This window comes from Xenopus tropicalis, chromosome 4 (assembly GCF_000004195.4).
Source record: "Xenopus tropicalis strain Nigerian chromosome 4, UCB_Xtro_10.0, whole genome shotgun sequence".
In the NCBI taxonomy this organism is placed as follows: Eukaryota; Metazoa; Chordata; class Amphibia; order Anura; family Pipidae; genus Xenopus; species Xenopus tropicalis.
Genome location: NC_030680.2, coordinates 132,572,895 through 132,597,298, shown reverse-complemented (window position 1 = coordinate 132,597,298; position 24,404 = coordinate 132,572,895). Strand labels below are relative to the sequence as shown.

Below are 24,404 nucleotides of genomic sequence, written 5' to 3'. Positions count from 1 at the left end.
CAATGAGTTGAGCCTGTAGAACTAACACTACACTGAATTTTAGGTGAGAATATATATACTATTCCCCTATGGCCCCTAACTATTAGGCAGCTAAGTACTAACGATTATAACAATATTAGCTTTGTTGATGTTTTTAGCACCTTTTTATAAAGCGACAAATAGTTTCAGTGAAGTGAAATGTCGTTTAAGTAGCAGAATGTCATTAAAACCCCATTATCTCAATGGCATTCAACAACTTGGAGCATATTATTGGCAGGTAGTAAAATATCTATTGTTAATTCTTTTCATTTGCCAAATAGAAGTTCTTCAGCCTCCCATAGGAAATAATGGAATCTTGCCAGGTCTGAGCTGGCAACGTATTTTCACAGCTATTTGGGCTGAAGTGGATGGTAAAGTTTATTATAAACTGGGATAAGTGGGTCAGAATGGGCATAATAGAAAATGACTTTAAAGGGGACCTGTCACGCTAAGACGTAATTCTTTGTCTAGTCAGGCAAGGTACATGTTACTTACACTATGTAAATGATATAAATCTTGTTTCCTTCAGTCTTGGGTTTTACAAAGAGCAGGGTGGTGCCATTTTGTGGACACTGCTAAGGCAAGCTTTGCCCTAAATCTTGTTTATGAACCAGAATGGGGACCTAATGCTCATGCAAGAGTTTATTATAAGAAAATAGAAAAGAAAAGAGATTATTAAATCTAGCTTTGTGCCTACTAATGCTATTAGTGCCACCCCCACCTCCAGATCTGCAGAGAGAAGCAGCAATGGGCAGCAATACCATGTCTGGCCTCAGGGGCTAACACCGCTCACTGGAAAAGTTTGAGGGCTTGAAGATTAAACAGCTACACTACTGGAAGATCTAATCTATTCTTCAGTATCCAGACAGTGAGGCGATGAAAATGCCAACAGTCTGTCTGCTGTGAAGCTTCCCGCTCCCTTGGCATTGGTTGTGCTGGGCAGCCTTAATGGAAGCCACTGAATTATGGCAGAAGCCTGAGAAGCGAATGCTCACCGTATTTATCTTCAAAGCCGGCACAGAGAAGCCTACAATATACTCCGATAATCAGAGACTCACTTGTCACAGAAAATTAAAGCCAAGAGTTTCTGCAAAACATCTGTGCTGCATCAGATTCACTTGTTAACTAACTGGAAGAAATTCCAAGCGGCTAAAGGGTCAGAGTAATTAATAAAAATCCTTAATGCAGAACATGCCAATGTCTTTGCAGGGCCTAATGAACATTTTTTGCAGAGAGCTGCTGTATGCCTTGAGATGTAGAGGTGCCCTGTGCAACTAACATTCTGCCCTCTGATCTCTGCCCCTATAACCTATTTATTCTGTCTGTTAGTATTATTATTATTTATATAGCGCCATCAATTTACGCAGCACTTTACAGAATAGAGGGGTAGAGAAGACATAACAGTTAACATGTACATATAAACAATTCATAATGTTTGTGTACATTGGATGAGGATCGGAGACACTAGGGGGAGGGCCCTGCTCACAAGAGTTTACAATCTAGAAGTCATTGAGTTCAGTATGCTGGGAGGTGTCATTCCGTGGATGATGTTACCTGGAAGAGGTGGAGACAGGGTTAGGGTTGCTACCCGCCCAGTATTTTTAAACACCTGCCAAGGCAGGGGCCACTATTACAACTAACGACTCAATCAAGTTGATTTGCCCCCCTTCCCACAACCCACTCATCTGCATTAACAGCCCATTCATCACACAAATTAAAGTTAGTTCCTGCCAATGAAAAGGACTGTGCCCAAATGGCTTCAGAAATAGGCAGCATAGGGCAGAGTTGGGAGAACAATCAGGGGCATAGCCCGGAGTGTAATGGGGCATGCTTAGGCCCTGTAAGTAAGCACAGGCGCAATAATCCATAGCAAGCAATAAGATGCCAAAGTAAACACTACCTTCTGATTGGTGGCTGTCTGTTACTAAACCTGGGCAAACGTAGTGTCTTTTATTACCTGACCCCTTACCTAGTCTGCTCCCTCCTACAAAACAACAACTGCAGTGTCTTATAATTACAGTATCTGTTTTACTCTGCCATTATAATGAATTTGAAACAACAGCGCCACCTGCTGTTCACCGACTGGCTACAGCCAATTGAAAATGATTTCCTGCATCAGTAGCTTAGAATTTTGCTGTTCTCTCCAGCTCTTGCTTGTACAGAACAGCAGGGGGCATTCCTGTTACATATTCATTACACTAGCAGTATAAAAACTACTAATATCATGAAAACTATTGATGTAAATTGCAGAAGAGTCTAGAAGAACGCTCTGATCAATTTTACATGTGGGTATCGGAAAACCCCAGGTCCCGAGTATTCTGGATAACAGGGTTCATAACTATAAAAATAAAACATTACCATGTACTTGATCCCAACTAAGATATAATTACCCCTTATTGGGGGCAGAACAGCCCTATTGGGTTTATTTAATGGTTAAATGATTCCCTTTTCTCTGTAATAATAAAACAGTACCTGTACTTGATCCCAACTAAGATATAATTACCCCTTATTGGGGGCAGAACAGCCCTATTGGGTTTATTTAATGGTTAAATGATTCCCTTTTCTCTGTAATAATAAAACAGTACCTGTACTTGATCCCAACTAAGATATAATTACCCCTTATTGGGGGCAGAACAGCCCTATTGGGTTTATTTAATGGTTAAATGATTCCCTTTTCTCTGTAATAATAAAACAGTACCTGTACTTGATCCCAACTAAGATATAATTACCCCTTATTGGGGGCAGAACAGCCCTATTGGGTTTATTTAATGGTTAAATGATTCCCTTTTCTCTGTAATAATAAATCAGTACCTGTACTTGATCCCAACTAAGATATAATTACCCCTTATTGGGGGCAGAACAATCCTATTGGGTTTATTTAAGGGTTAAATGATTCCCTTTTCTCTGTAATAATAACACCTTGTACTTGATCCCAACTAAGATATAATTACCCCTTATTGGGGGCAGAACAGTCCTATTGGGTTTATTTAATGGTTAAATGATTCCCTTTTCTCTGTAATAATAAAACAGTACCTGTACTTGATCCCAACTAAGATATAATTACCCCTTATTGGGGGCAGAACAATCCTATTGGGTTTATTTAATGGTTAAATGATTCCCTTTTCTCTGTAATAATAACACCTTGTACTTGATCCCAACTAAGATATAATTACCCCTTATTGGGGGCAGAACAGTCCTATTGGGTTTATTTAATGGTTAAATGATTCCCTTTTCTCTGTAATAATAAAACAGTACCTGTACTTGATCCCAACTAAGATATAATTACCCCTTATTGGGGGCAGAACAATCCTATTGGGTTTATTTAATGGTTAAATGATTCCCTTTTCTCTGTAATAATAACACCTTGTACTTGATCCCAACTAAGATATAATTACCCCTTATTGGGGGCAGAACAGTCCTATTGGGTTTATTTAATGGTTAAATGATTCCCTTTTCTCTGTAATAATAAAACAGTACCTGTACTTGATCCCAACTAAGATATAATTACCCCTTATTGAAGGCAGAACAGCCCTATTGGGTTTAATTAATGTTTAAATGATTTTGGTAGACAACGTATGGAGCTCCCAATTACAAAAACATCCCTTCTGTAGAACACCCCATGTCCTGAGCATTCTGGATAACAGGTCCCAAACCTGCAAATAATATAGAATTTTCTGAAGGTCACCAGGCTGATTCCCAGCCCAGAGTCACCATAAAGACCCTACACCCTGATATAGATAATAAATATGACTCGGTTAGCAGCGGCTGTTCCTTGCCTTCTCTTGATATCTACAACTGACAGACTAGCAGATCTCATTATTTTTTGAGAGGTAAATAAATGACTATAAGATGATATGTTTGCTGCTGTATTTTCCTTGCACATATTAAGTAACTGTCCCCAGTGGCTTTGCTGTAGTACATTAAGCACTAACACATAAGAGATCTATCTCCTGCCAAGATAATTTCTATAAATAAGTGAATAAAGACGTGGCCCCTCTGTGCTCAGCTCCGGTGACACGCCACACTTCTTACCAATGGCGGATAAATAATAATAATTATGCCAATGATTTGAAGACAAGTTGTTCCAAGCCAAAGCGCTATGCTAATTCCGCCCCATGAATATTCAATATGGAGGCTGCGTAGCACTTTATTTTTCTCTGATCTGAATAAGGAATAGATTTTATACAGAGAGTGTCTATATGGGTCAGAGCACATGAATAGGAGGGTGAGAGAGACCTCGTCTGGCTACTATGTCCCCCTGCAATCACGGCCATATCCATCTGCTGCTGCTCAGCCTGTGCATCGCAAATGTGTACTTCTTTGTCTGATAAATATCAGTATAGAATATATCAATAAACGCACATCTGCCTTCAACCACTCAGCATACCCCAACAGTCATCTGGATTTCTCCACTATGGCCCCATGGCGAGGGCATAACTGGGCATAATTGGGGTATAACAGGATGTGTCAAAACACCTCCCAGAAACCATCTCCAAGATGGGGGTATACTTATATATTCAAGTCTAATGGAAGGTAAAAATAAATGCCAGGCCTAATCATTACCAGCTTTAGGCTAGGGCACACATGGAATTTGCTCTGGGCTTTAAGCCCACGTACTAAAATTAAAATAAATATCTAATAGACCATATTATTTTGTGTACAATTTGTTAGATATTTTATAAATATACCTATGTTTCATAAAGAAAACTAAAGCTATACAAAGAAGAAGGTAATGTTGTACATTATGTTTTCTGTACCAGCCCAAGGCAACCACAGGCCTTTAGCAGGGAAGATCTGTGCCCCCAAAGATGCCCCAGTAGCCCCCCATCTTCTTTTCTGCTGATTCCCTGCACTTACTCTGTGGTGCTGTCACTTAACTGAGCTTAGGGGCCCACTCACACTATACATTGTAAATACATATACTGTATATGAGACAAGGCTAATTTATAATAAATCCAGATTCACATTCCATGGCAGCTTATAAATTAGTGTATTTTGCTTCAGAATGTAATAATCAGCCCTGTAGTGGAGGACAGAGGAACCCAATTTTCTGCTTGATGATTTCCAAAGACCCCTAAATTTAGCTTCTCAACAATTGCTCGGAGCACACTGAGCATGTCCTGTGTCACTGGCACGCAAAAGATGGCCTAAGAAGATCCAAGATGGAGAGCTGCTTTTGACAAAATTGAAGGCCTGGATCATTACTGTTACAGTTTTATGTTAGGCTTCATCCTTTTCTCTTTAGCTTCATTACATACAAATTAGTCGCTGTGTCAAGGAGGATTATCAAGACCAACCCCAAAACATTATGTGCTCAATCCCTAGATTAATGGGCAAGAGGTACCCTAGTAGCTTGAGCTCTTTCATTTTGTGTTCCTTAGCCCATAGAAGTGCAGTGTAATAACCCTTCCATTGGCTTTTTGGGGGCCAAGTCCCTTCTCCTTATTGACAATATGAAATAAAACAGCCCCAAAGTATGTAGGAAATACAGATAATCATGTTTCTATCCCTGGGTATTGGAGGAAGTATGGATTAGCTTAGCCATGGGGCAGACTCTAATGAGGCTTAAGAAAATGGGTTAACATAACCTTTAAGGCAGAATTAATTAATACAGAATTAATAAAGTGATCCAATCTGTGGGAGCGCTGAGCTGATGATGTAAAAAGGCAGGTTGTGAGGAAGATTCTGGATAAATGGTACAGAGTAGGGGAAATCTGAAATTAGGGCATAAGCAAGCATGCAAGGGGCAGAATGAGAGGGGATTACACATTTATCAGCCAAGGGGAGATTCTGGGGCTCAGTGTGGCCTTCTTGATTCACCCCCTCCGCCCAAATTTAGTATCAGAGTAGGTCGGAGGGCTGTGCTAGTAGAAGTGCCACCTAAGGAAAGCTTCTCCCCTTGCTTCATGGTAGCAGCGCCCCTTGCTAAGCCTTGTCACATGTTTTACTGGCTAGGCGAAATACTGGGCAGTATAATTAGTAGGTCCAGCAGCATGGCTGAAACCGGCCAACCTGTTTGGCAAAATGTAGGCATGTACAGTCAACCTAAGCTTTTCCCCTAATCCTATCCACAGTGGTAGAAAATGACAACCTGGGGCCCTCACAAATACTAAAGATATGGGTCATCCTGATCCATTTGCACGTGGCCTATTAGCCCTCCACATAAATCCAGATACTATAATGTAAATACTGGATGTACATTTAACTTGGGGCGCCTCCAGGGGAGGGCCATATAGAGCTCTGTGTCTTTAATAAATAAACCCTAACTCATTAACCTTCATTCCTAAGCATTGCTTTCTATTAGATTCAATACTGTGTGTAATTAGTAGCCTTATGGCAGAATAATGTAACGTAATAATAATATCATTGTTAATTATTTTTTATGAACTGTAAACCTGTTTCTGCATTAACAAACAAGCAGAAGACAGGGAAGAGTCTGTTCCCCAGAGCTTACAATCCACGGGCAGTTATATACAGTATGTGTTAAACATTAAGAAAAGACAAGGAAGATACTGAGCCTGGTCAGATCAGATGGAATTTAGGGTTAACATCATCTGTCAGGTCAGCTCTGTGAGCCTGGGAAAGCCGAGGTTACTGATTATAATTGTTTTCTCTAATTGTACATAGTTAATAGCAATAGAGAATAACTGCACAGAGGTAGGAACGGAAAGTACAATTTGTACTTCAGCAAGTACATAATTGGTATGTATGTGAGGGAAGATTTAGAATCATAATTTGAGGTGCTATACATATTTTAACAGAGGAAGCAAGACACACAAACAGAATGGAAAAATCTGCGTTTGATCGAAAATAGAACGGTATGTAATATAATATGTGCCTAAAGCCAATACTGCCAATAAGAGGTGTTGCATGCATTTAAATACAGAGTGCTATTACACTATATTGTTACAAAATGCATGTTTGCGTCAAAAGGCATTATATACTCATAAAAAGCTATTAGGAACAGTGGACTCACATAAGCTGGCCACTGTCAATAGGGTTGTATTTAGTAGAGTCAGAGCTCAAAGAAAAATAAACTTTGCAGTGTGCTATTATTTATACTATGGAGGAATATCTAGCCTTAAAATGTTAGGTTCTTACTATACCTGCTATCCCACAGCCACAGTCCCATCCCAGAGGCTATTATCCCACTGCTACTATAGGCACCATCTCTCCCTACTATACCTGCTATCCCACAGCCACAGTCCCTTCCCAGAGGCTATTATCCCACTGCTACTATAGGCACCATCTCTCCCTACTATACCTGCTATCCCACAGCCCCAGTCCCTTCCCAGAGGCTATTATCCCACTGCTACTATAGGCAACATCTCTCCCTACTATACCTGCTATCCCACAGCCACAGTCCCTTCCCAGAGGCTATTATCCCACTGCTACTATAGGCACCATCTCTCCGTACTATACCTGCTATCCCACAGCCCCAGTCCCTTCCCAGAGGCTATTATCCCACTGCTACTATAGGCACCATCTCTCCCTACTATACCTGCTATCCCACAGCCACAGTCCCTTCAAAGAGGCTATTATCCCCCCCCACTGCTACTATAGGCACTATCTCTCCCTACTATACCTGCTATTCCAAAGCCACAGTCTCTTCCCAGAGGCTATTATCCCCCCACTGCTACTATAGGCACCATCTCTCCCTACTATACCTGCTACCCCACAGCCACAGTCCCTTCCCAGAGGCTATTATCCCCCCCACTGCTACTATAGGCACCATCTCTCCCTACTATACCTGCTATCCCACAGCCCCAGTCCCTTCCCAGAGGCTATTATCCCCCCCACTGCTACTATAGACACCATCTCTCCCTACTATACCTGCTATCCCACAGCCCCAGTCCCTTCCCAGAGGCTATTATCCCCCCCCCCCCCCCACTGCTACTATAGGCACCATCTCTCCCTACTATACCTGCTATCCCACAGCCCCAGTCCCTTCCCAGAGGCTATTATCCCACTGCTACTATAGGCACCATCTCTCCCTACTATACCTGCTATCCCACAGCCCCAGTCCCTTCCCAAAGGCTATTATCCCCCCACTGCTACTATAGGCACCATCTCTCCCTACTATACCTGCTATCCCATAGCCACAGTCCCTTCCCAGAGGCTATTATCCCCCCACTGCTACTATAGGCACCATCTCTCCCTACTATACCTGCTATCCCACAGCCACAGTCCCTTCCCAGAGGCTATTATCCCCACTGCTACTATAGGCACCATCTCTCCCTACTATACCTGCTATCCCACAGCCACAGTCCCTTCCCAGAGGCTATTATCCCCCCACTGCTACTATAGGCACCATCTCTCCCTACTATACCTGCTATCCCACAGCCACAGTCCCTTCCAAGAGGCTATTATCCCCCCACTGCTACTATAGGCTCCATCTCGGGGGCAACATGTTACTCACCAACCCCTTGGATGTTGCTCTCAGTGCCTCCAAACCAGGTAGTTATTTTTGAATTCCTGACTTGGGGGCAGGTTTTGGTTGAATAAAAACAAGATTTAATACCAAATAAAGCCCCCTGTAAGCTGATAGTGTGCATAGAGGCTGCCTAATAGCCAATCTTAGCCCTTATTTGGCTCCTCCATGAACTTTTATGGTGTTTGTGTTGCAAGTAAGAAAGTTTGGGGATCCCTGCCCAACACTGTTTGGCTGGTGGGGCTCAAGGATGGTACACTGTATAATACAGTTTATTGTTCAGCTTTATAAAGACAGTACATGTCTGGGATTTGTTATCCGGAAACCCATTATCTTGAAAGCTCCAAATTACGGAAAGCCTGTCTCCCATAGACTTCATTTTAATTAAATAATTCAGATTTTTAAAATGGATTTGCTTTTTCTCTATAAAAATAAAACAGTAAATTGTATTTATTGATTTTTAGTTGACTTAAGGTATGAAGATCTAAATTACAGAAAGACCCCTTATCCGGAAAACCCTTGGTCCCAAGCATTATGGATAACGGGGTCCTATACCTGTATTAAAAAGCAAAAAACTGAAAGCTTAATGGAACATACAGGTACAAACAACTTCCAGAAATCTCATTTTCTAATTGATAGGAAATACCACGTTTAATTACCAATAACTCTCGGGTCTGAAACCTCTGTCTTTAATTAGTGCTTAGTTACTGTTTTTGACAGTTAAAAATGCTAAGTAGGGAAAAGTAATTAGAATAAATTATATTGTGGGCTTACTGTGTTTCTCATGCTGTTCAGGTGGAGCTGCAAATCCATCCCTAAACATGTGGCAGAAGAATTACTGTAAAAAATGAGTGAAGGTTAAAAGCATATTGGCTGAGCACTTTCCACTTCCCGACGGAGGATGAGCAGGACCAAGACAGGTGATTTCTTCCTTAAACAATACGATTTACTATATCACATTTATATCCAATGATATAAATTGGATATAAATGTGATATGGATTGGATAAAAACCTCAACTCTGCAGTGGAAATTAAAAAAAAAAAAAAAAATATATATATATATATATATATACAGGCATAGGCCCCATATCCAGAATGCTCAAGACCAAGGGTATTCCGGATAAGGAGTCTTTCCATAATTTGGATATCCGTACCATGGGTCTGATTCACTACAGTGCGATAAAAATTATCGCACGCTTTTTTGCGGTAAAAAAGACGCTATAATTTGAGCGCGATTCACCATAGTATTATCGTGTATTTCTCGCGCTAGTTTTACAGCATGCGTTAATTTCCGCGCTGAAAAGAATACGATCGCATGATTCACTATAACTTTTGCGTGCTAAATATCGCATTCGGCTATGTGAAAATTAACACCTACTACAGGCAGGCGATAATTATAGAAAAGTACAGTAAATGAGTTTTTTGCAATAAAATATGGACTTACAGTGTTATTTATTCAAGTATGTGTTTCCCCTAGAGTGACGCAGCCGCCAGTTTGCAGCGAAATGTTCATTTTTAATACAGTAATTTTCCGCAAGTATTGGCGTGTATGGCTAACATGGCGTGCGTTCATTTGCGCGACTATTTATATTTGGCTACAACTGATGAAATGTTTCGCCAGGCATGGATTCACATTGAATTTTTGGACGTGCGTTGAATTTTTTCGCGGCGGATTTTTTCATGCGTTTCGCAAAACAATCCGCCAATGGCAAAACGCATGAAAAAATTCGCCATGCAAAAATTCAACGCACATCCAAAAATTTATACAAGCGTCAAAAAATAATAGTCACGGGCAACAATTTTTTTGCCTGCACAACATTTTTGCTGTTTTGTGGATCTTTCGAAAGATTTGCTAATTTTTCACTAAAGAAACCAGAACACATTTGCTCATCACTAGTGGCTACTATTTATAAGCATCTACTATTTATTTGATACCATTTATATGCTACCATTTATATGTGGCTAATATTTATATACACCATTTATATGTGGCGACAATTTTTATACACTATTTCTATGCTACCATTCATATGCGGCGACTATTCGCGTGCGTAATTTAGCGCATGTACCGGCAAATACCGCATTGAAATAGTCTTCGCGAGTTAAATAACGCATGCAATATCGCGCGTAAAAAAGCACAAGTATGCTTATAGTGAATCGTGCGAAAAATCACCAAAATTAAGACGCGGTAAAATTTATAGCGCACGCTATAAATAGCGCACATTTTAGCGCACTTTAGTGAATCAGGCCCCTTAAGTCTACTAAAAAATCAATAAACCATTAAATAAACCCAATAGGACTGTTCTGCCTCCAATAAGGATTATTTATATCTTAGTTGGGATCAAGTACAGGTACTGTTTTATTATTACAGAGAAAAGGGAATCATTTAACCATTAAATAAACCCAATAGGGCTGTTCTGCCCCCAATAAGGGGTAATTATATCTTAGTTGGGATCAAGTACAGGTACTGTTTTATTATTACAGAGAAAAAGGAAATCAGTTTTAAAATTCTGAATTATTTGATTACAATGGATACTATGGGAGACAGGCTTTCCGTAATTCGGAGCTTTCTGGATAATGGGTTTCCGGATAAGGGATCCCATACCTGTATGTATAAATATATATATATATATATATATATATATATATATATATATATAAAAGGTATGGGACCTGGGGTTTGCTGGATAAGGGGTCTTTCTGTAATTTGGATCTTCATACCTTAAGTCTACTAAAAAATATGGAAACATTATTTAAACCCAACAGGATTCTTTTGCCCCCTATAAAGGATTCATTATTTCTTAATTGGGATCAAGTACAAGGTACTATTTCATTAAAACAATGAGAAAGGAAATTGTTTTTTAAAATGTTAATCATTTGATTAAAATGAAGTCTATGGGAGATGGCTGTCCCATAATTTGGAACTTTCTGGATAGTGGGTTTCCAGATAACAGATCGTATACCTGTACAAATATTACACGGCACATTCAGGGTTAAGAGAGCGAGAGGAAAAATGAGAGGTAAACTAGCCGATAAATCAAGCAAGGCAATCACTGTGTGGAATATTCTTAGAAACCAAATTGCAAAAGGAGAAAGTATAATGGAAAGACAGTGAATTGAGAAGAATCTCAGCCATGACGTGATCTGCCTCCATTAACATAGCCTGTCACTCTGCCTTTTCCATTTGTTCAGCGCTGCAAGCTGCAATTGCCCTCTATAAATATACTATAATTCTAATGCTGAAGGCACGGAAATCAGGGACTGGGATACAGAAGACAGGATCTAAATTAAAAAAGGTATAATTAAATGTAGGGGAAAAAAGAATGGGTAAATAGCAGTCTGTGCCTGTGTGCTGGGGAGGGTGGGGAAAGCAGTTTAAATATATGATGCGCCTTTACTATTATCATAGCCTGTGTTTACAGCTTGTGACTAAATATGACAATGAATGGGTTTAGATGCATTGATTTTCCAGTTTAGGTGTTTGCAACGTAATAAATACACTTGTTTGGTAACAGCAAAGGAGATCTAAAAAAAACATGAGGCTGATATTCAGCATTTCTGCATCTTCGGGCTCTGGCTGTTCAGCTTCAGGAATTCTCAGCGAGCGAATATGCCGCCGGGAGTTGCATTTCTAAGAGAGCCGTAGTGATGGAGGCATCCTAATAGCAGGTCCCTAGACATACCTATCTGTTTATAGCAAGTCATTAGCTGGCAGAGCAATCATGGCAAATCAGCCAATCAAAGAGCTCACCGCTTGACATTTCAAAGCCAACAAGCATGGGCCCATATGGAAATGACACAAGTCCAGTGCCTGCCTGAGTAGGAACAGCAGCTAAGCACAATATTCTCATATAGTAGAGCTAATGAGGAGTGACTGATACAGAGAGTGTGGACACAGGAAGGATAAACATAAAAGAGCAAATAAGGACACTGAGGGTCTCTGCATTAGATCACAGATTTGAATTGGAAATGTGGGCCAGGAAAGGTCCCGCACCCCCTTAGTCCACGCATCAGGTCATTTCCCAGCTCCTCTTTAAAGCTGTTCCCCCTCTCTAACCGTACTGCAGCATCCTCCCGAGGAGCACTGAGATCTAATATCCCAACAGAAGCATTCTCACTGTCGTGCCTCAAGCAATAAACCTTTTTTTTTGTTGAAAAATGACAGATTTCTGTCACCAAAAGCCAAGGGCTACAGGAATATGTATCAAAGTATTTCTAGCTCAAATATTGGCTGGGTAACAGAAGTTTTAAGCATAGGCTTAGAAGCTTACAAAAACAACATTTACAGGGGAAAAAAAGGCTTTATATATATATATATATATATAGAGAGAGAGAGAGAGAGAGAGAGAGAGAGAGAGAACAGCAAACACCTAGACCTGCGAGTGCTGAGTCCTCTGTTCTCTGTATTTGTCCACACAACACAGAAACCCCTAATATACTGTACCTACTTACTGTAATGTGTTCCTTCAAAAAGTAGGAATACATGCAAGTTGAATATGCTGAAATCCAGCTTCAAAACAGTTTTTACTTTTCAAAAAGCATAAATTGTGTTTGGGTGGAGTTCTCCTTTTAGAAAATGTGAGTTTTAAAGATTGGTGCCTAAAACCGTTAGGTGCCTAAAGCTTATTAGGTATAGTCCTAGCTGTGGGCTGGGTCTGTAGGATGTATTTATGGAAAGAGGCGCAGGCATACCTTGTTTGAGGTAGGAATTCCCTATTGGTCCAGGGTGGTCAGGTGGGTTTCTCTAGGTTATTAAATGTAGGGAAGCAATCATGTTAGGTCTCTTTGGACTCCTTTCACGGAGAAGTGTACATGGTGCCTGAGGCAAGAGAGGCCTCACTGAAAAGGAAATAATTCTTGAGTAAGACATCTCAAAGTTGAAGAGCAGGGATTCTGTGAACAAGGCCCAGCTTGTGTGAGAACTAGGACCTTCATCTTACTTAAGGTCCCCATACATGGGCCGATCCGCTTGCTTGGCCAAGCGAGCGGATCTTCTCCCAATATCCCCCACCTACAGGTGGGCGATATCGGGAGAATCCAGGCTAATTATAATGACGGGTATAGGAAAAGTCGGTCTGGGGACCACATCAACGAGCCCATGCGGTCCCCAATCCGACTAGATTTTTTAACCTGCCCGATCAAGATCTGCCCGATTTCAGGCCAGATATTGGCCGGGCAGGCCCGTCGGGAGTGCCCATACATGGGCCGATTAGCTGCCGAGTCGGTCTAAGGGGCCGATATCGGCAGCCAGAATCGGCCTGTGTATGGGGACCTTTACTCTAGGGGGACATTGTTATAAAAGGGTGAAAACAGAGCTGACCACAGTTCATCAGAGGGAACTTCATACCATTTGGCCATGTTAACACATGCACTTTGTAATACAGGGGGCTCAGCACATCCAAAAAAATTCAAATACTGTGTTAGAATCTTTCGTCACATACCAAGAAACACAACATTTGACTTCGTCACACATTTTTCATGTCTCACTTGAAAGAGATCAGTGCCTAGTCAGCAGCTAGACTGAATGTCATTACAGACAGGTTTTTTTTTGCTAGAAAACAAATGACATCAAATGACTTTTTCCTTCTCCTGAATACCCATTAATATGGTACAAAAAATAATTTCTGTTTCTTAATTGGAATTTAGATTTAAAATTGAAGGACCAACTCTGTCTCATCAAAAACTGTCAGTATAAACTGACTGTATAAATTATAATCTTTTTTTACATGATACTTCAGTCTAATTCTAAACATTTCCAGGCAGAAATAAATACACGGTATTGTTATTTTGACAAGTGACAGAATTATGGCAGCAGATAAGGACTGCTCAGCTCACCGGGCATGGCCCTCTCCTTGGCTTCTAGACCCAGCTGACTTGCCGGAGTTCCTTTATATTCCATAAAGCGAGTTTCATGTAGGAAAATATGATGAGGGGTACATTTACAAAAACAACAGATAGGCCTAGTTGCCAGCTTCTGACAGAACTGATGACAGTGGAGCTGACACCTTTCCTGCCACAGGGGCACAGGCTACAGCAGGTCTTGACTGGGATTCCAAATAGGCCCTGGCATTTTGAGTACACAGAGGCCCAAACAGCCCCCACCAGCCCAATAAATAGTGAGTGTCTATGGCACCTTACAGAAGCCCCTCTGGCATTTGCCTGAATCCACAGATTGCCAGTCTGGGCTACAGCAGTGTAGCAGATGAGAAGTTGCTGCTGTTAATATGACACCTACTGACTAATTTGGAATTACCAGCGGCTGACTGCACATCTACAGGTCTGGTTTTACAGTAGGGCACGGGTAGGTTTGTCCCTTCTTGCCGACAAGGCTCACAAGGTAGACGATGTCCTTGGTAAAGTATAGTTTTAGTTAATATTACTGCTTTGTGCAGCACTTGTTAGATTGTTCTGGGTTACCACTTGTGAGGAATTTTCCAGGACAGATAAGAAAATTCCAAGTTACAAAAGACTTTTACAAAACTACATGATGCGCTATACTACTTCCTCAGAGCAAATTACCAACTCACCAAGCAAAAATAATCCTTACAGAGCAGATATATAATGGGAAGATAGGAAGGTAACATTAACAGAGGTAGCAGGTTACAAGTTGCCCCAAGTTACACTTATTTTTTTCTAATTTGGGATCCCTGTCTGTTTGCATAGCCTGGGAATTCTGTTGGCAGCTAAGTAACTTTTTGTATAAGTTATATGCGTGTAATTTGTTATAGTGTCTCTATCAAAGTGGTACAACATTGGCTTTATTGTGGGGTGTATCTTTGTTCAAAGCGCAGTGTGTTCCTAAATGGAATGGAATGTATGGTGCAACCAGTGATCATATTCTTTAGAAAAAGGACAGATGGAGGTTGGACTGAAGACAGACTGCAAATACAAGCCTTGTGCCTGACAATGTTGAAACCATACACAATGCATCTGAATTTATCTTGTGCTTACAGGTTTACTATTAGAAATAATGGGGCCCATTTCTTCTATCTGCCACAGCCTGGCAATACCAAATTACAACTAATACTGTCTTCCTCAAACCCACCCTTTTCCCAGTACCCAAGCCCCACCCTTTCACAGGGACTGGGCAACTGAGAGAATTACTAGCTATCCCCCCCCCCATATTAGTGGCCATGAATAGTGGATCTGTACCTTATCTACAATCCATCTATAATCCATCCACTATCCAAAGAATAAGATTCCTATTCGCTGCATCTTCACGGTGCCTAATTTCCATTTAGGTACTAAAACAAACTAGCCATTGGTGTTGCATCTAATTGGGGCCCCAGGAACTGTCCCACTCATGTACCAGACAGTCCTTGAATACATACCTTAAGGTTTCCATTACAATTTTAATTAAGGGGTGTCCAGCTTATGAGCTAGTTGTTGCTGACCTACAACTCTACTGACAGACATAGTCTAGAGAGTAACAGTCCAGCCATTTCTTTTAAGATTGTGCCCGGGCCCCTACTCTATATTCAGTCCTAGACATCCTGAATGTTACACAGGAACAGTTTCATCTGGTTAATTACTGTACCAAAAGCTGGTTGTCCATGGATCAGTATAAGCTGGTGACAAGCTATGGAGTTCATGAAGTTGTGAAGCCCAGCTTTGTACTTATATATGGCAGACATTAGGTACATTTCCTTGCACCTAACTATACTGTGCTCTGCACCTTGCACCCAACCCAAGAGGTATGAGTTCTCTATGGATGGACCCTCAAGGCTTTGACATCATTAGCGGTTTTAACCAAGTTCTCTTGCAGTATTTCCCTGTATTCTGTACCATCTCTCCTTCTATTTTAACAAAATGCTGACACACATGGTTCTTTTTGATTAATTGTTTCTTTTTTTTGCCATACTCCTATACAGATGATATAGTTCACAGGCAACCCAATACTCAAATCTCAGCTATTCAACTTTTTAGCTGCTTCCAAATGATTGTTGGCCTCTCTTACAAAATTCTTTCTATCTAGGATAGTATCTGGGTGATTTAAAGTAGCAATGGGGCCCACTGTAACACCCAACCACCTTGATATGGCTTTCAACCCTTTCCTAATTTATGCAGTTCTGTTACTCCATCTCTAATGACTTTGGAAATCTAACGTTTTACTGTACAACTGTCTTTCATCTGAATTATAATCCCTGCAATGGTTTTATTCAGAAAATGTGGTGGTTTCTAAAAGTCAACATCAAAGAGTGGTGCCAAATTGTTATGCAAGCCCCAGTGAATATAATCACAAACCTGCTACCCTGAGCCAACTTGCCTCTTTGTTTAATGACAAACCGGCTTAGGGACCTTCTCTGCAAAGTGTGCCTGGCATTCTTTGGAGTGATTGAAGTTGGTAGATGCACAGTAAGTGGCAGTGCTCTCTGCAGGGAAGAGACACTGGGCTGGTAGTTTTTTAAAAGAGGCAAGCTGGTCCCGGGTAACAGGCCAGTAATTATAGTCACTGGGGGGTCCTAACAAATTGGCATCCCCCACTGATTTTACCCTTCGTTCTCCTTTAATGATTCACTGGTAGAGGCCAGTTGTAAGGCAACTGTGTCCTTATTAGGGCAACTTTTAAATTAGAGCTTCCATATCACGTATGTTCCATACATTTTTCCAACACAAAAGAAGGTCACGTTAAAAAGCTAACTTTGCAAATCAGCTCTTTTAAATATAAATGTCGCTAAATGTCACCAAAGCTGTTGCTTTTCAGTAAATGAAAGAAGCCAGCAGTGCAGGCAGGGTCTGAATACTTTTGCAAGGCAGTGCATTTTTTAGAAGCTCAAGTCCCCATCCTTCTTTTCATCCCCTGCACCTGTTCCTTTATGGCAACGTCTGTCTCTCATTGTTTCCTGCTGCCTTCAGTCTCCAATCTACATTTCTCTTACACCTTCTCTTTCAAAGCAGCGAGTGTAACATTCGGTAATTTCAGACTCAGCAGTAACAGAAGAGTTTCAATTCACCATGGTTGGCGGAGACAGATGAGACTGGAAAAAAATGTAGTGGGGGGAGAAGGAACAAAACATTAAGAGAGGTGAGCTTTGAAGGAAATCTGAAAGGCTGGGGCCAGCAATCAATTCCCAATTCAAGTAAGGAGATGCTGCTGTGTAGTGGGGCCTTGCAGGTAGGAGGTGAAGTCACCATGAACACATGGAATAATGAACATCACAAATCAAATATCTATTCACATTGCAGTTTGCATAAGCCACAAGGCAGCACAACGTGTCTGCAAATTCCCAGCAGCGGAAGATGAGCTGTGGGGAGACTTCTATGGCTGCTAAAGCCACCAACAGTGATGAAAAAGTCTTGTGTACACTGATTGGCTGTGCATGACTGCGGTTTGATTTGTTGGGAGGGGCGTTACAAACCACATCTTCATATTATGTAATGACTGTGAGATTCAGCAACTGTTGGAGTAGCTTTTGCCTTTTCCTAACTAGACTTAAAGCTGGCAATACATTGAAAGTTCTCGCCAAAGAAGTGGGTCTTTCCCTCAATTGCCCACCTTAAGGTTGGTTATATGATCTGATTGTTTGGCCCTAGGGACAAATGATTGATCACAACAATGAGGCTACAGGCTGCCAGGGTGAGAGCCGCATAAATGAGCCGATGTGGTCATCGCTCTGACAACATTTTTAAACCTATCCAATCCAAACCAATCCAATATCTGTCCGATTTCATACCAGATAGGTGGGGTAGGCCCATTGGAATACCCTTTACAAAGGTAGATAAGTTGCCGACTTGGACTAAAGGAGCCAAATGAGCAGCTAAAATCTGTCTGTGTATGGCCACCAAGAGCCCTTTGGTGCCTATATATAAATAAGGATTATTTATATCTTAGTTGGGATCAAGTACAAGGTACTGTTTTATTATTACAGAGAAAAGGGAATCATTTAACTATTAAATAAACCCAATAGGGCTGTTCTGCCCCCAATAAGGGGTAATTATATCTTAGTTGGGATCAAGTACAGGTACTGTTTTATTATTACAGAGAAAAGGGAATCATTTAACCATTAAATAAACCCAATAGGGCTGTTCTGCCCCAATAAGGGGTAATTATATCTTAGTTGGGATCAAGTACAGGTACTGTTTTACTATTACAGAGAAAAGGGAATCATTTAACCATTAAATAAACCCAATAGGGCTGTTCTGCCCCCAATAAGGGGTAATTATATCTTAGTTGGGATCAAGTACAGGTACTGTTTTATTATTACAGAGAAAAGGGAATCATTTAACCATTAAATAAACCCAATAGGGCTGTTCTGCCCCCAATAAGGATTAATTATATCTTAGTTGGGATCAAGTACAGGTACTGTTTTATTATTACAGAGAAAAAGGAAATCAATTTTAAAAATCTGAATTATTTGATTAAAATGGAGTCTATGGGAGAAGGGCTTTCCGTAATTTGTAGCTTTCTGGATATGGGGTTTCCAGATAACGGATCCCATGCCTGTATATATATAATATGAAACAAAATGTAAAATTCCACTTTTTTTTTTAAGGCCCAGTCTGTCATAAAACAATTGTAGCTAACTCCATCAGTGAAGCTAAGGGAGTGGTCGATACCCCTCTCTTACCTGATTGGTACATACACACTAAGGGGCAGATTTATGATGCAGTGTAAGAAATGGTGACAAAATTCGCCACACATCGCCAGGCTTCGCTGCTTTAAAAAAAACAGCTAAAAATCTGGATAATGTTTTTACATGGAACTTACGTAAAATGACAACAAAATATCTGACATTTAGACAGCAAACTTCTTCATTTATTTGACACAGATTTTTATACCATTTTTTTTCATTTTACACAACATAATAAATAGACCCCCTAACTGTATATTGAACACGGCAATCGAGTGGAGACGAGACAGGTCTAGGTTGTTAATCAAGGGTCACCAGTTCCTATAAATATTACACCATTTGATTATGAATCAAAGCCCAGGCTGAAGCAAATAACAAGTGCATATAAATGTCATGAAGTTTTATACTGCTTGCTATAGTGATTATTTCTTGATTTGCTAAGTTCTGTTTGCTCAGTGAGCAATTGACCAGTAAATAACTTATCTCCCAACATTTGAAAATAGCGAATGGCAATCTTAAGCCAAATCCCTTTCTGCCCTGGCCATATCCTAATAAGCCTCCACCCAAGGGCAGTGATTCAAGACTGTCCCACCTAAATCAACCGGTAGATTTCAAATATAGGAGATTCTGAGAATAAAAATATAAGTAAATAAGAAATATAAGTAATAAATATACCATTAGCATTAATAATATAGGCCATTTTTTTCTTGCTCAACCTGAAGGCCCATAAGGGTTAGATCTGGGAATATGATAGATACACTTGATTGCTGAGCTTGAAGGTCAATTAGGATGAGATTTTAGTGAATACTTATTTATTGTCCTAGATATTCTTTGAATTATGTCTAAATGACAGAAACACCAATATCTATCTTTCCTATATCTGTAACTTTGTTATGAGCTATGGGGGGGTCGCTGACCCTGCAAGGGGCTTGAAAGAGTCCAACAACCATTGATCTAGATTTAAGCTTTATCAACTTTCTGGTTACAGAGGATACTTCCAATAACTATATATCTTGTTTACAGTCTGTGCCAGTTGTGGGAGAGAGTGCAAGTATTTTTAGTAGTATTTTTTAAGAGTTATATATGAACACCCAAACCCCTAAAGCTACTTCCCTGGGTGCCCATTTAGAAAATACACCACTGGAGGAAGTGATACATGAAAGGCAAGCAGTTCAACGATGTACTGTACAGTGTTCCATTGAGACCTAAGGGGTCCAGCAAGGATTGTAACATTTGGGGATAACCCTCAAACAATGTAGGCTTAATGGCATTGTGAGTCCCAAGCTGGGGCCCACTAGCAGATCCTGTGGAAGTTTGGAAGGTTGGTGTAGGCATGATCACTGGAGGATGATAGGAGATATTGCTAAGTGATAAAATATAAAGAGCTATGTTTCCTATCCTAGAGAACAGTGTATTACTGAATGCTTCAGTGATTTAAGGGGAACTTCATGTTTAACTTTTAATGTGATGGGACTGCTGGTTCCCTACAAACTAGAAAAACGTTCAACGTCAAATCTAGAGTGCTATAGAAAATAGCTAGTAAATAAATGAACTCAATACCATTTGCATATGCATATCAAGAGCATTAAACACATTAGCAGCCTCCACAAGGACAGGGACCATAGTTTCCTCAAGTGTCCCATAGCCAACCCTAGAGCTCCATAGACTTTATTGTACGATACCATTTTTTCGATAAACCCAAAGTATATAACAAATCTGTCCCCAACATACAATTGTACAGCCCTGTACCAATGCAACACAGTTACCAACCCAGTATTTACACAACGTACAATGTGCGATTTAACTTGGCAGCCAGAAATATCAGGAATACAATTTAATACACTGTATAATATCACAGCGCTTACAGATTGCAGATTGCGTGACCCATACAATGGGGGGTGAGATGGGAAAGTTGTGTAAGGACAAGCGATGATCATGTTGAAGATGCTGATATTTTGCAAGGCCAAAAGAGCAGGATGAGATAATTGTACTCTGGAACGGGTGACACATTGAAAGAGCAATGCTACATAAAAAATAACATGGGCAGATATTATAAAATAGGATTATTATAAAAGGGTGAAAGTGAAAATTTGGAGTAGTTTCACCAAAAATGAAGAGTCCCCTCACATCTCCCCACATCTTTGTTTTACTAAAAGGAGAACAGAACAAGATTTGGGGAAATAACATCGTAGTGGAAAACATTTCTTTACATTGGCTTTATATTGGTTCCACATACATCATTTCTTCATATCAAAAATTCTCTAGAGTTGGGTGTATCAACTTGGAAGAGCAGACCCAAAGCTGATGGTATAGGAGAGGACATGATAGTATAGGATAGGATGAGTACAGGAAAGAGGACATAGTAAAGCTAGTTGAACAGAGATTGCATTATAAGGTTGTCATACAAACTTGGGCTGGGAAGCAAGTAGACCAGTTGGAGTGCAAACTTATATGTACTTACTTCAAAATAGGTAGTATGGTTTAGCCAAACTAGTACTGTTGGAGGGTCCAGTAAGAACCCACGCAGCCGTGGCCAAACTCCCAACATCCCTACTAAGACTAGATAAAGAGGACTAAAAGTAGATAAACAGGTTTTAAACTTTAAGGGTTCAGTCTTTTATTTAAAATCTGTCCATTCCTTATCTAATATCAGTCACACAGATACATAAAATATTGTCATATTAGTCATGATACTAGAGCACCCCAAGTTTATCATTATTATCCATTAAATCAGGGGTCCTCCACCCTTTTAACCCATGAGTGCCATTTAAATGTAAAAAAGTTGGGGAGCAACACAAATATAAGAAAAGTTCTTGGGGTGCCAAATAAAGGCTGTGATTGGCTATTTGGCAGCCTCTATATGGACTAGCAGCTTACAGAAGGCTCTGTTTGGCACTATACTTGGTTTTTATTCAACCAAAACTTGCCTCTAAACCAGGAACTTAAAAATGAGCAGCTGCTTTGAGGCCACTGGGAGCAACATCCAAGGGGTTGGGGAGCAATATGTTGTTCAGGAGCCACTGGTTGGGGACTATTACCCTAGATGTACCACTAGAAGGTGTCTGCAGCTGGCAGCCTATGGATCTTGGATCTTTGCTATGCTTGGCACATAGGCCTTCTGTGCATGCACACTGCTCTTGCACAAAGCATGGCTCTGCTGCCAGTGTGTAGTGGAACACAGAGGTATGGCACTTAGACAGTAGATGGGCACATCACATAGCTGCTGTGGTGCCTTCATATGAATAATTGGTCCAAAACCAGTACCTACATATATTTGGCTCTTTAAGCTGTAGCACAGTAGTAAAATGATGGTCATATAAGGATGGCATGCAGCAAGATGGATATGGTCAGGTCAAGTGTGCAGGTAGAGAAATGGGCAGTGTAGGTGAGCTGGCAGTAAGGTAAGGTCATTACATGTGATATTGAATAATTACATGGACATAACGCCACAATAGCAATCCAGTGAATAAAATATAACAAATGGATTTCCAGTATGAGACCATGCAACTGTTGCTGAACTAAAACTCCCCATAACCATTAGCTGTTGGGGGATGCTGCAAGTTATAATTCAATAACAACTGGAGGGTGCCAGAGGCACATCCCTGATTTAAAAGGTGAGCAGTGTCCAAGGACCAACTAAAATCATTTACCCTTATAATGAATATATTCTGAAACATAATCACAGTATTTACTAACTGGTCTTGATGCAAAACTGGAAAATTAACAAAAGAACAATATATCAGCGCATATATCAAAGCTACAGCAACACACACACTGATTAGCAGGGAAAACATGAAGGCTTTCTAGCATGGTCACAAAAGAATGCAGAGAATTCCCAAACAGGCCTTTGCCCTTCCTTGACTGAACTGGTTAAAGCACACAATCCCCCCCCCCCCACCTTCACACCTGATACATTGGCACAAGCCTGAATACCATCCAGTATAATGCCCAGCAAAATGCCCCTTGCCTTACCATCATCCTGCATTCTTTGCAGACAAAGTGAGAGGTTTCTCCTCCAGCCTGGCATGTTGGCACGGCTTGGCACATGTGCTGAGGGACTGGCAGTATTCAGTGCAGCTCAGGGATGTGCTTGGGCAGTGGGTAGACTGGAGTTCCTTATCAATGAGCTAAGCATGACCCATTAGTGCAAAGGTTGGCCGGCAGTGTCAGATCCTTAGTAAACCTCGTGGCTCAGTTATTAATCTAGCTGGTAGATCTTCTGTCCCCCACGAGTGCTTCTTTGTGCACAACTGTAATGCCCCTTCCCTTAAGCTTCAGGGTCTCAGTATGGAACTGTCAGTGCACACTCCAGTGGATCAGATGTCTGCCCATGTGGTGCTGGTACTGCCCAGTCGTGCTATGCCCAGTGTCTCTTTATCTGCCTACCAGGCACCCTTTCCCCTAGACCTGGGCTCTGTGTGTATTCTCCCCTTGTCTTGCTCAGTAGCCACCTGAACTGCACATCCCAGACACAGAGGACTGTACTACGTTGGCAAAAATCTGAGGGGAGGCTGGCAGGGGAAGACTACAGATATTCCAAGGCAGATATTCAGGGATAGCTAATGAGATGGAAATTGGATGCTGTTATGTCTCGCTTCATATAAACCCATTCAGAAACAAAGGAGTAGGTGGAGGGGCTCTAGCTTTTCTTAAGGATAGGGGGTCTTAATGCCCTTTACACGGCAATAGTACAGTCCGCCTCCCAGGAACAGATAGTATTCCTGCTTATTATCCAAGCAGTCAGTGCCAGAAGCTCTCAGTCTTACTATAGCACTGCTGTACACACAGCTGAATGCTTGCAAGAGAGAGAGAGAGAGAGAGAGAGAGAGAGAGAGAGAGAGAGAACAATCCCAAGGGACATACGCACAGAGAGCTTGCAGTCTGTTATTAGTCTGTATCAGGTGAGATTAAGAGAAGACCTTTAAGAGGGGTGTTAGACAAGGTGTGTGTGTGTGTAGTAAGCCAAGACATTGTCAGGGAAGGGATCATAATTACTGTGCAATAATGTGTATAGTAAGGAACAGTAATGGTAGTAACATTGCTTATAAAAGAACAGCCCCAATCCAGCTACAACAACTGGATACACTTAATACAGGTATGGGATCTCTTATCCAGAAGTTCTGAATTATTGGAAGGCCATCTCCCAAAGACTCCATTAAAATAAAATAATTTACATTTTTATGATTAATTTTATCACTAGACACTCCCACTGAAAAAAAACTTCTTTGGGGGCACTTTGTCAAAAAACACAGTCATAGCAATTACTCATATGCCCAATGAGCCCCTCAAGATACAAAAGCCCCAGAGCTAATAGCCCTATGGCCAGTTACACCCCTTGGGCCACAGTGGCAGTGCTCCTGGCATGCTGGCTATTATTGCCCTG

General features: G+C 40.9%; 1 protein-coding gene across 1 annotated transcript in view; it reads right to left on the bottom strand.

The window, feature by feature from the left end:
• Positions 1–23,235, bottom strand: part of grip2 (glutamate receptor interacting protein 2) — a 232,022-nt gene extending 208,787 nt beyond the window's left edge. Inside the window, exon 1 of the mRNA XM_031901167.1 lies at positions 22,994–23,235. Within this exon, the coding sequence (XP_031757027.1) occupies positions 22,994–23,048 (55 nt within the window). The 5' untranslated portion in view covers positions 23,049–23,235. The remainder of the gene's footprint in view (positions 1–22,993) is intronic.
• Between the last annotated feature and the right edge of the window lie 1,169 nt (positions 23,236–24,404).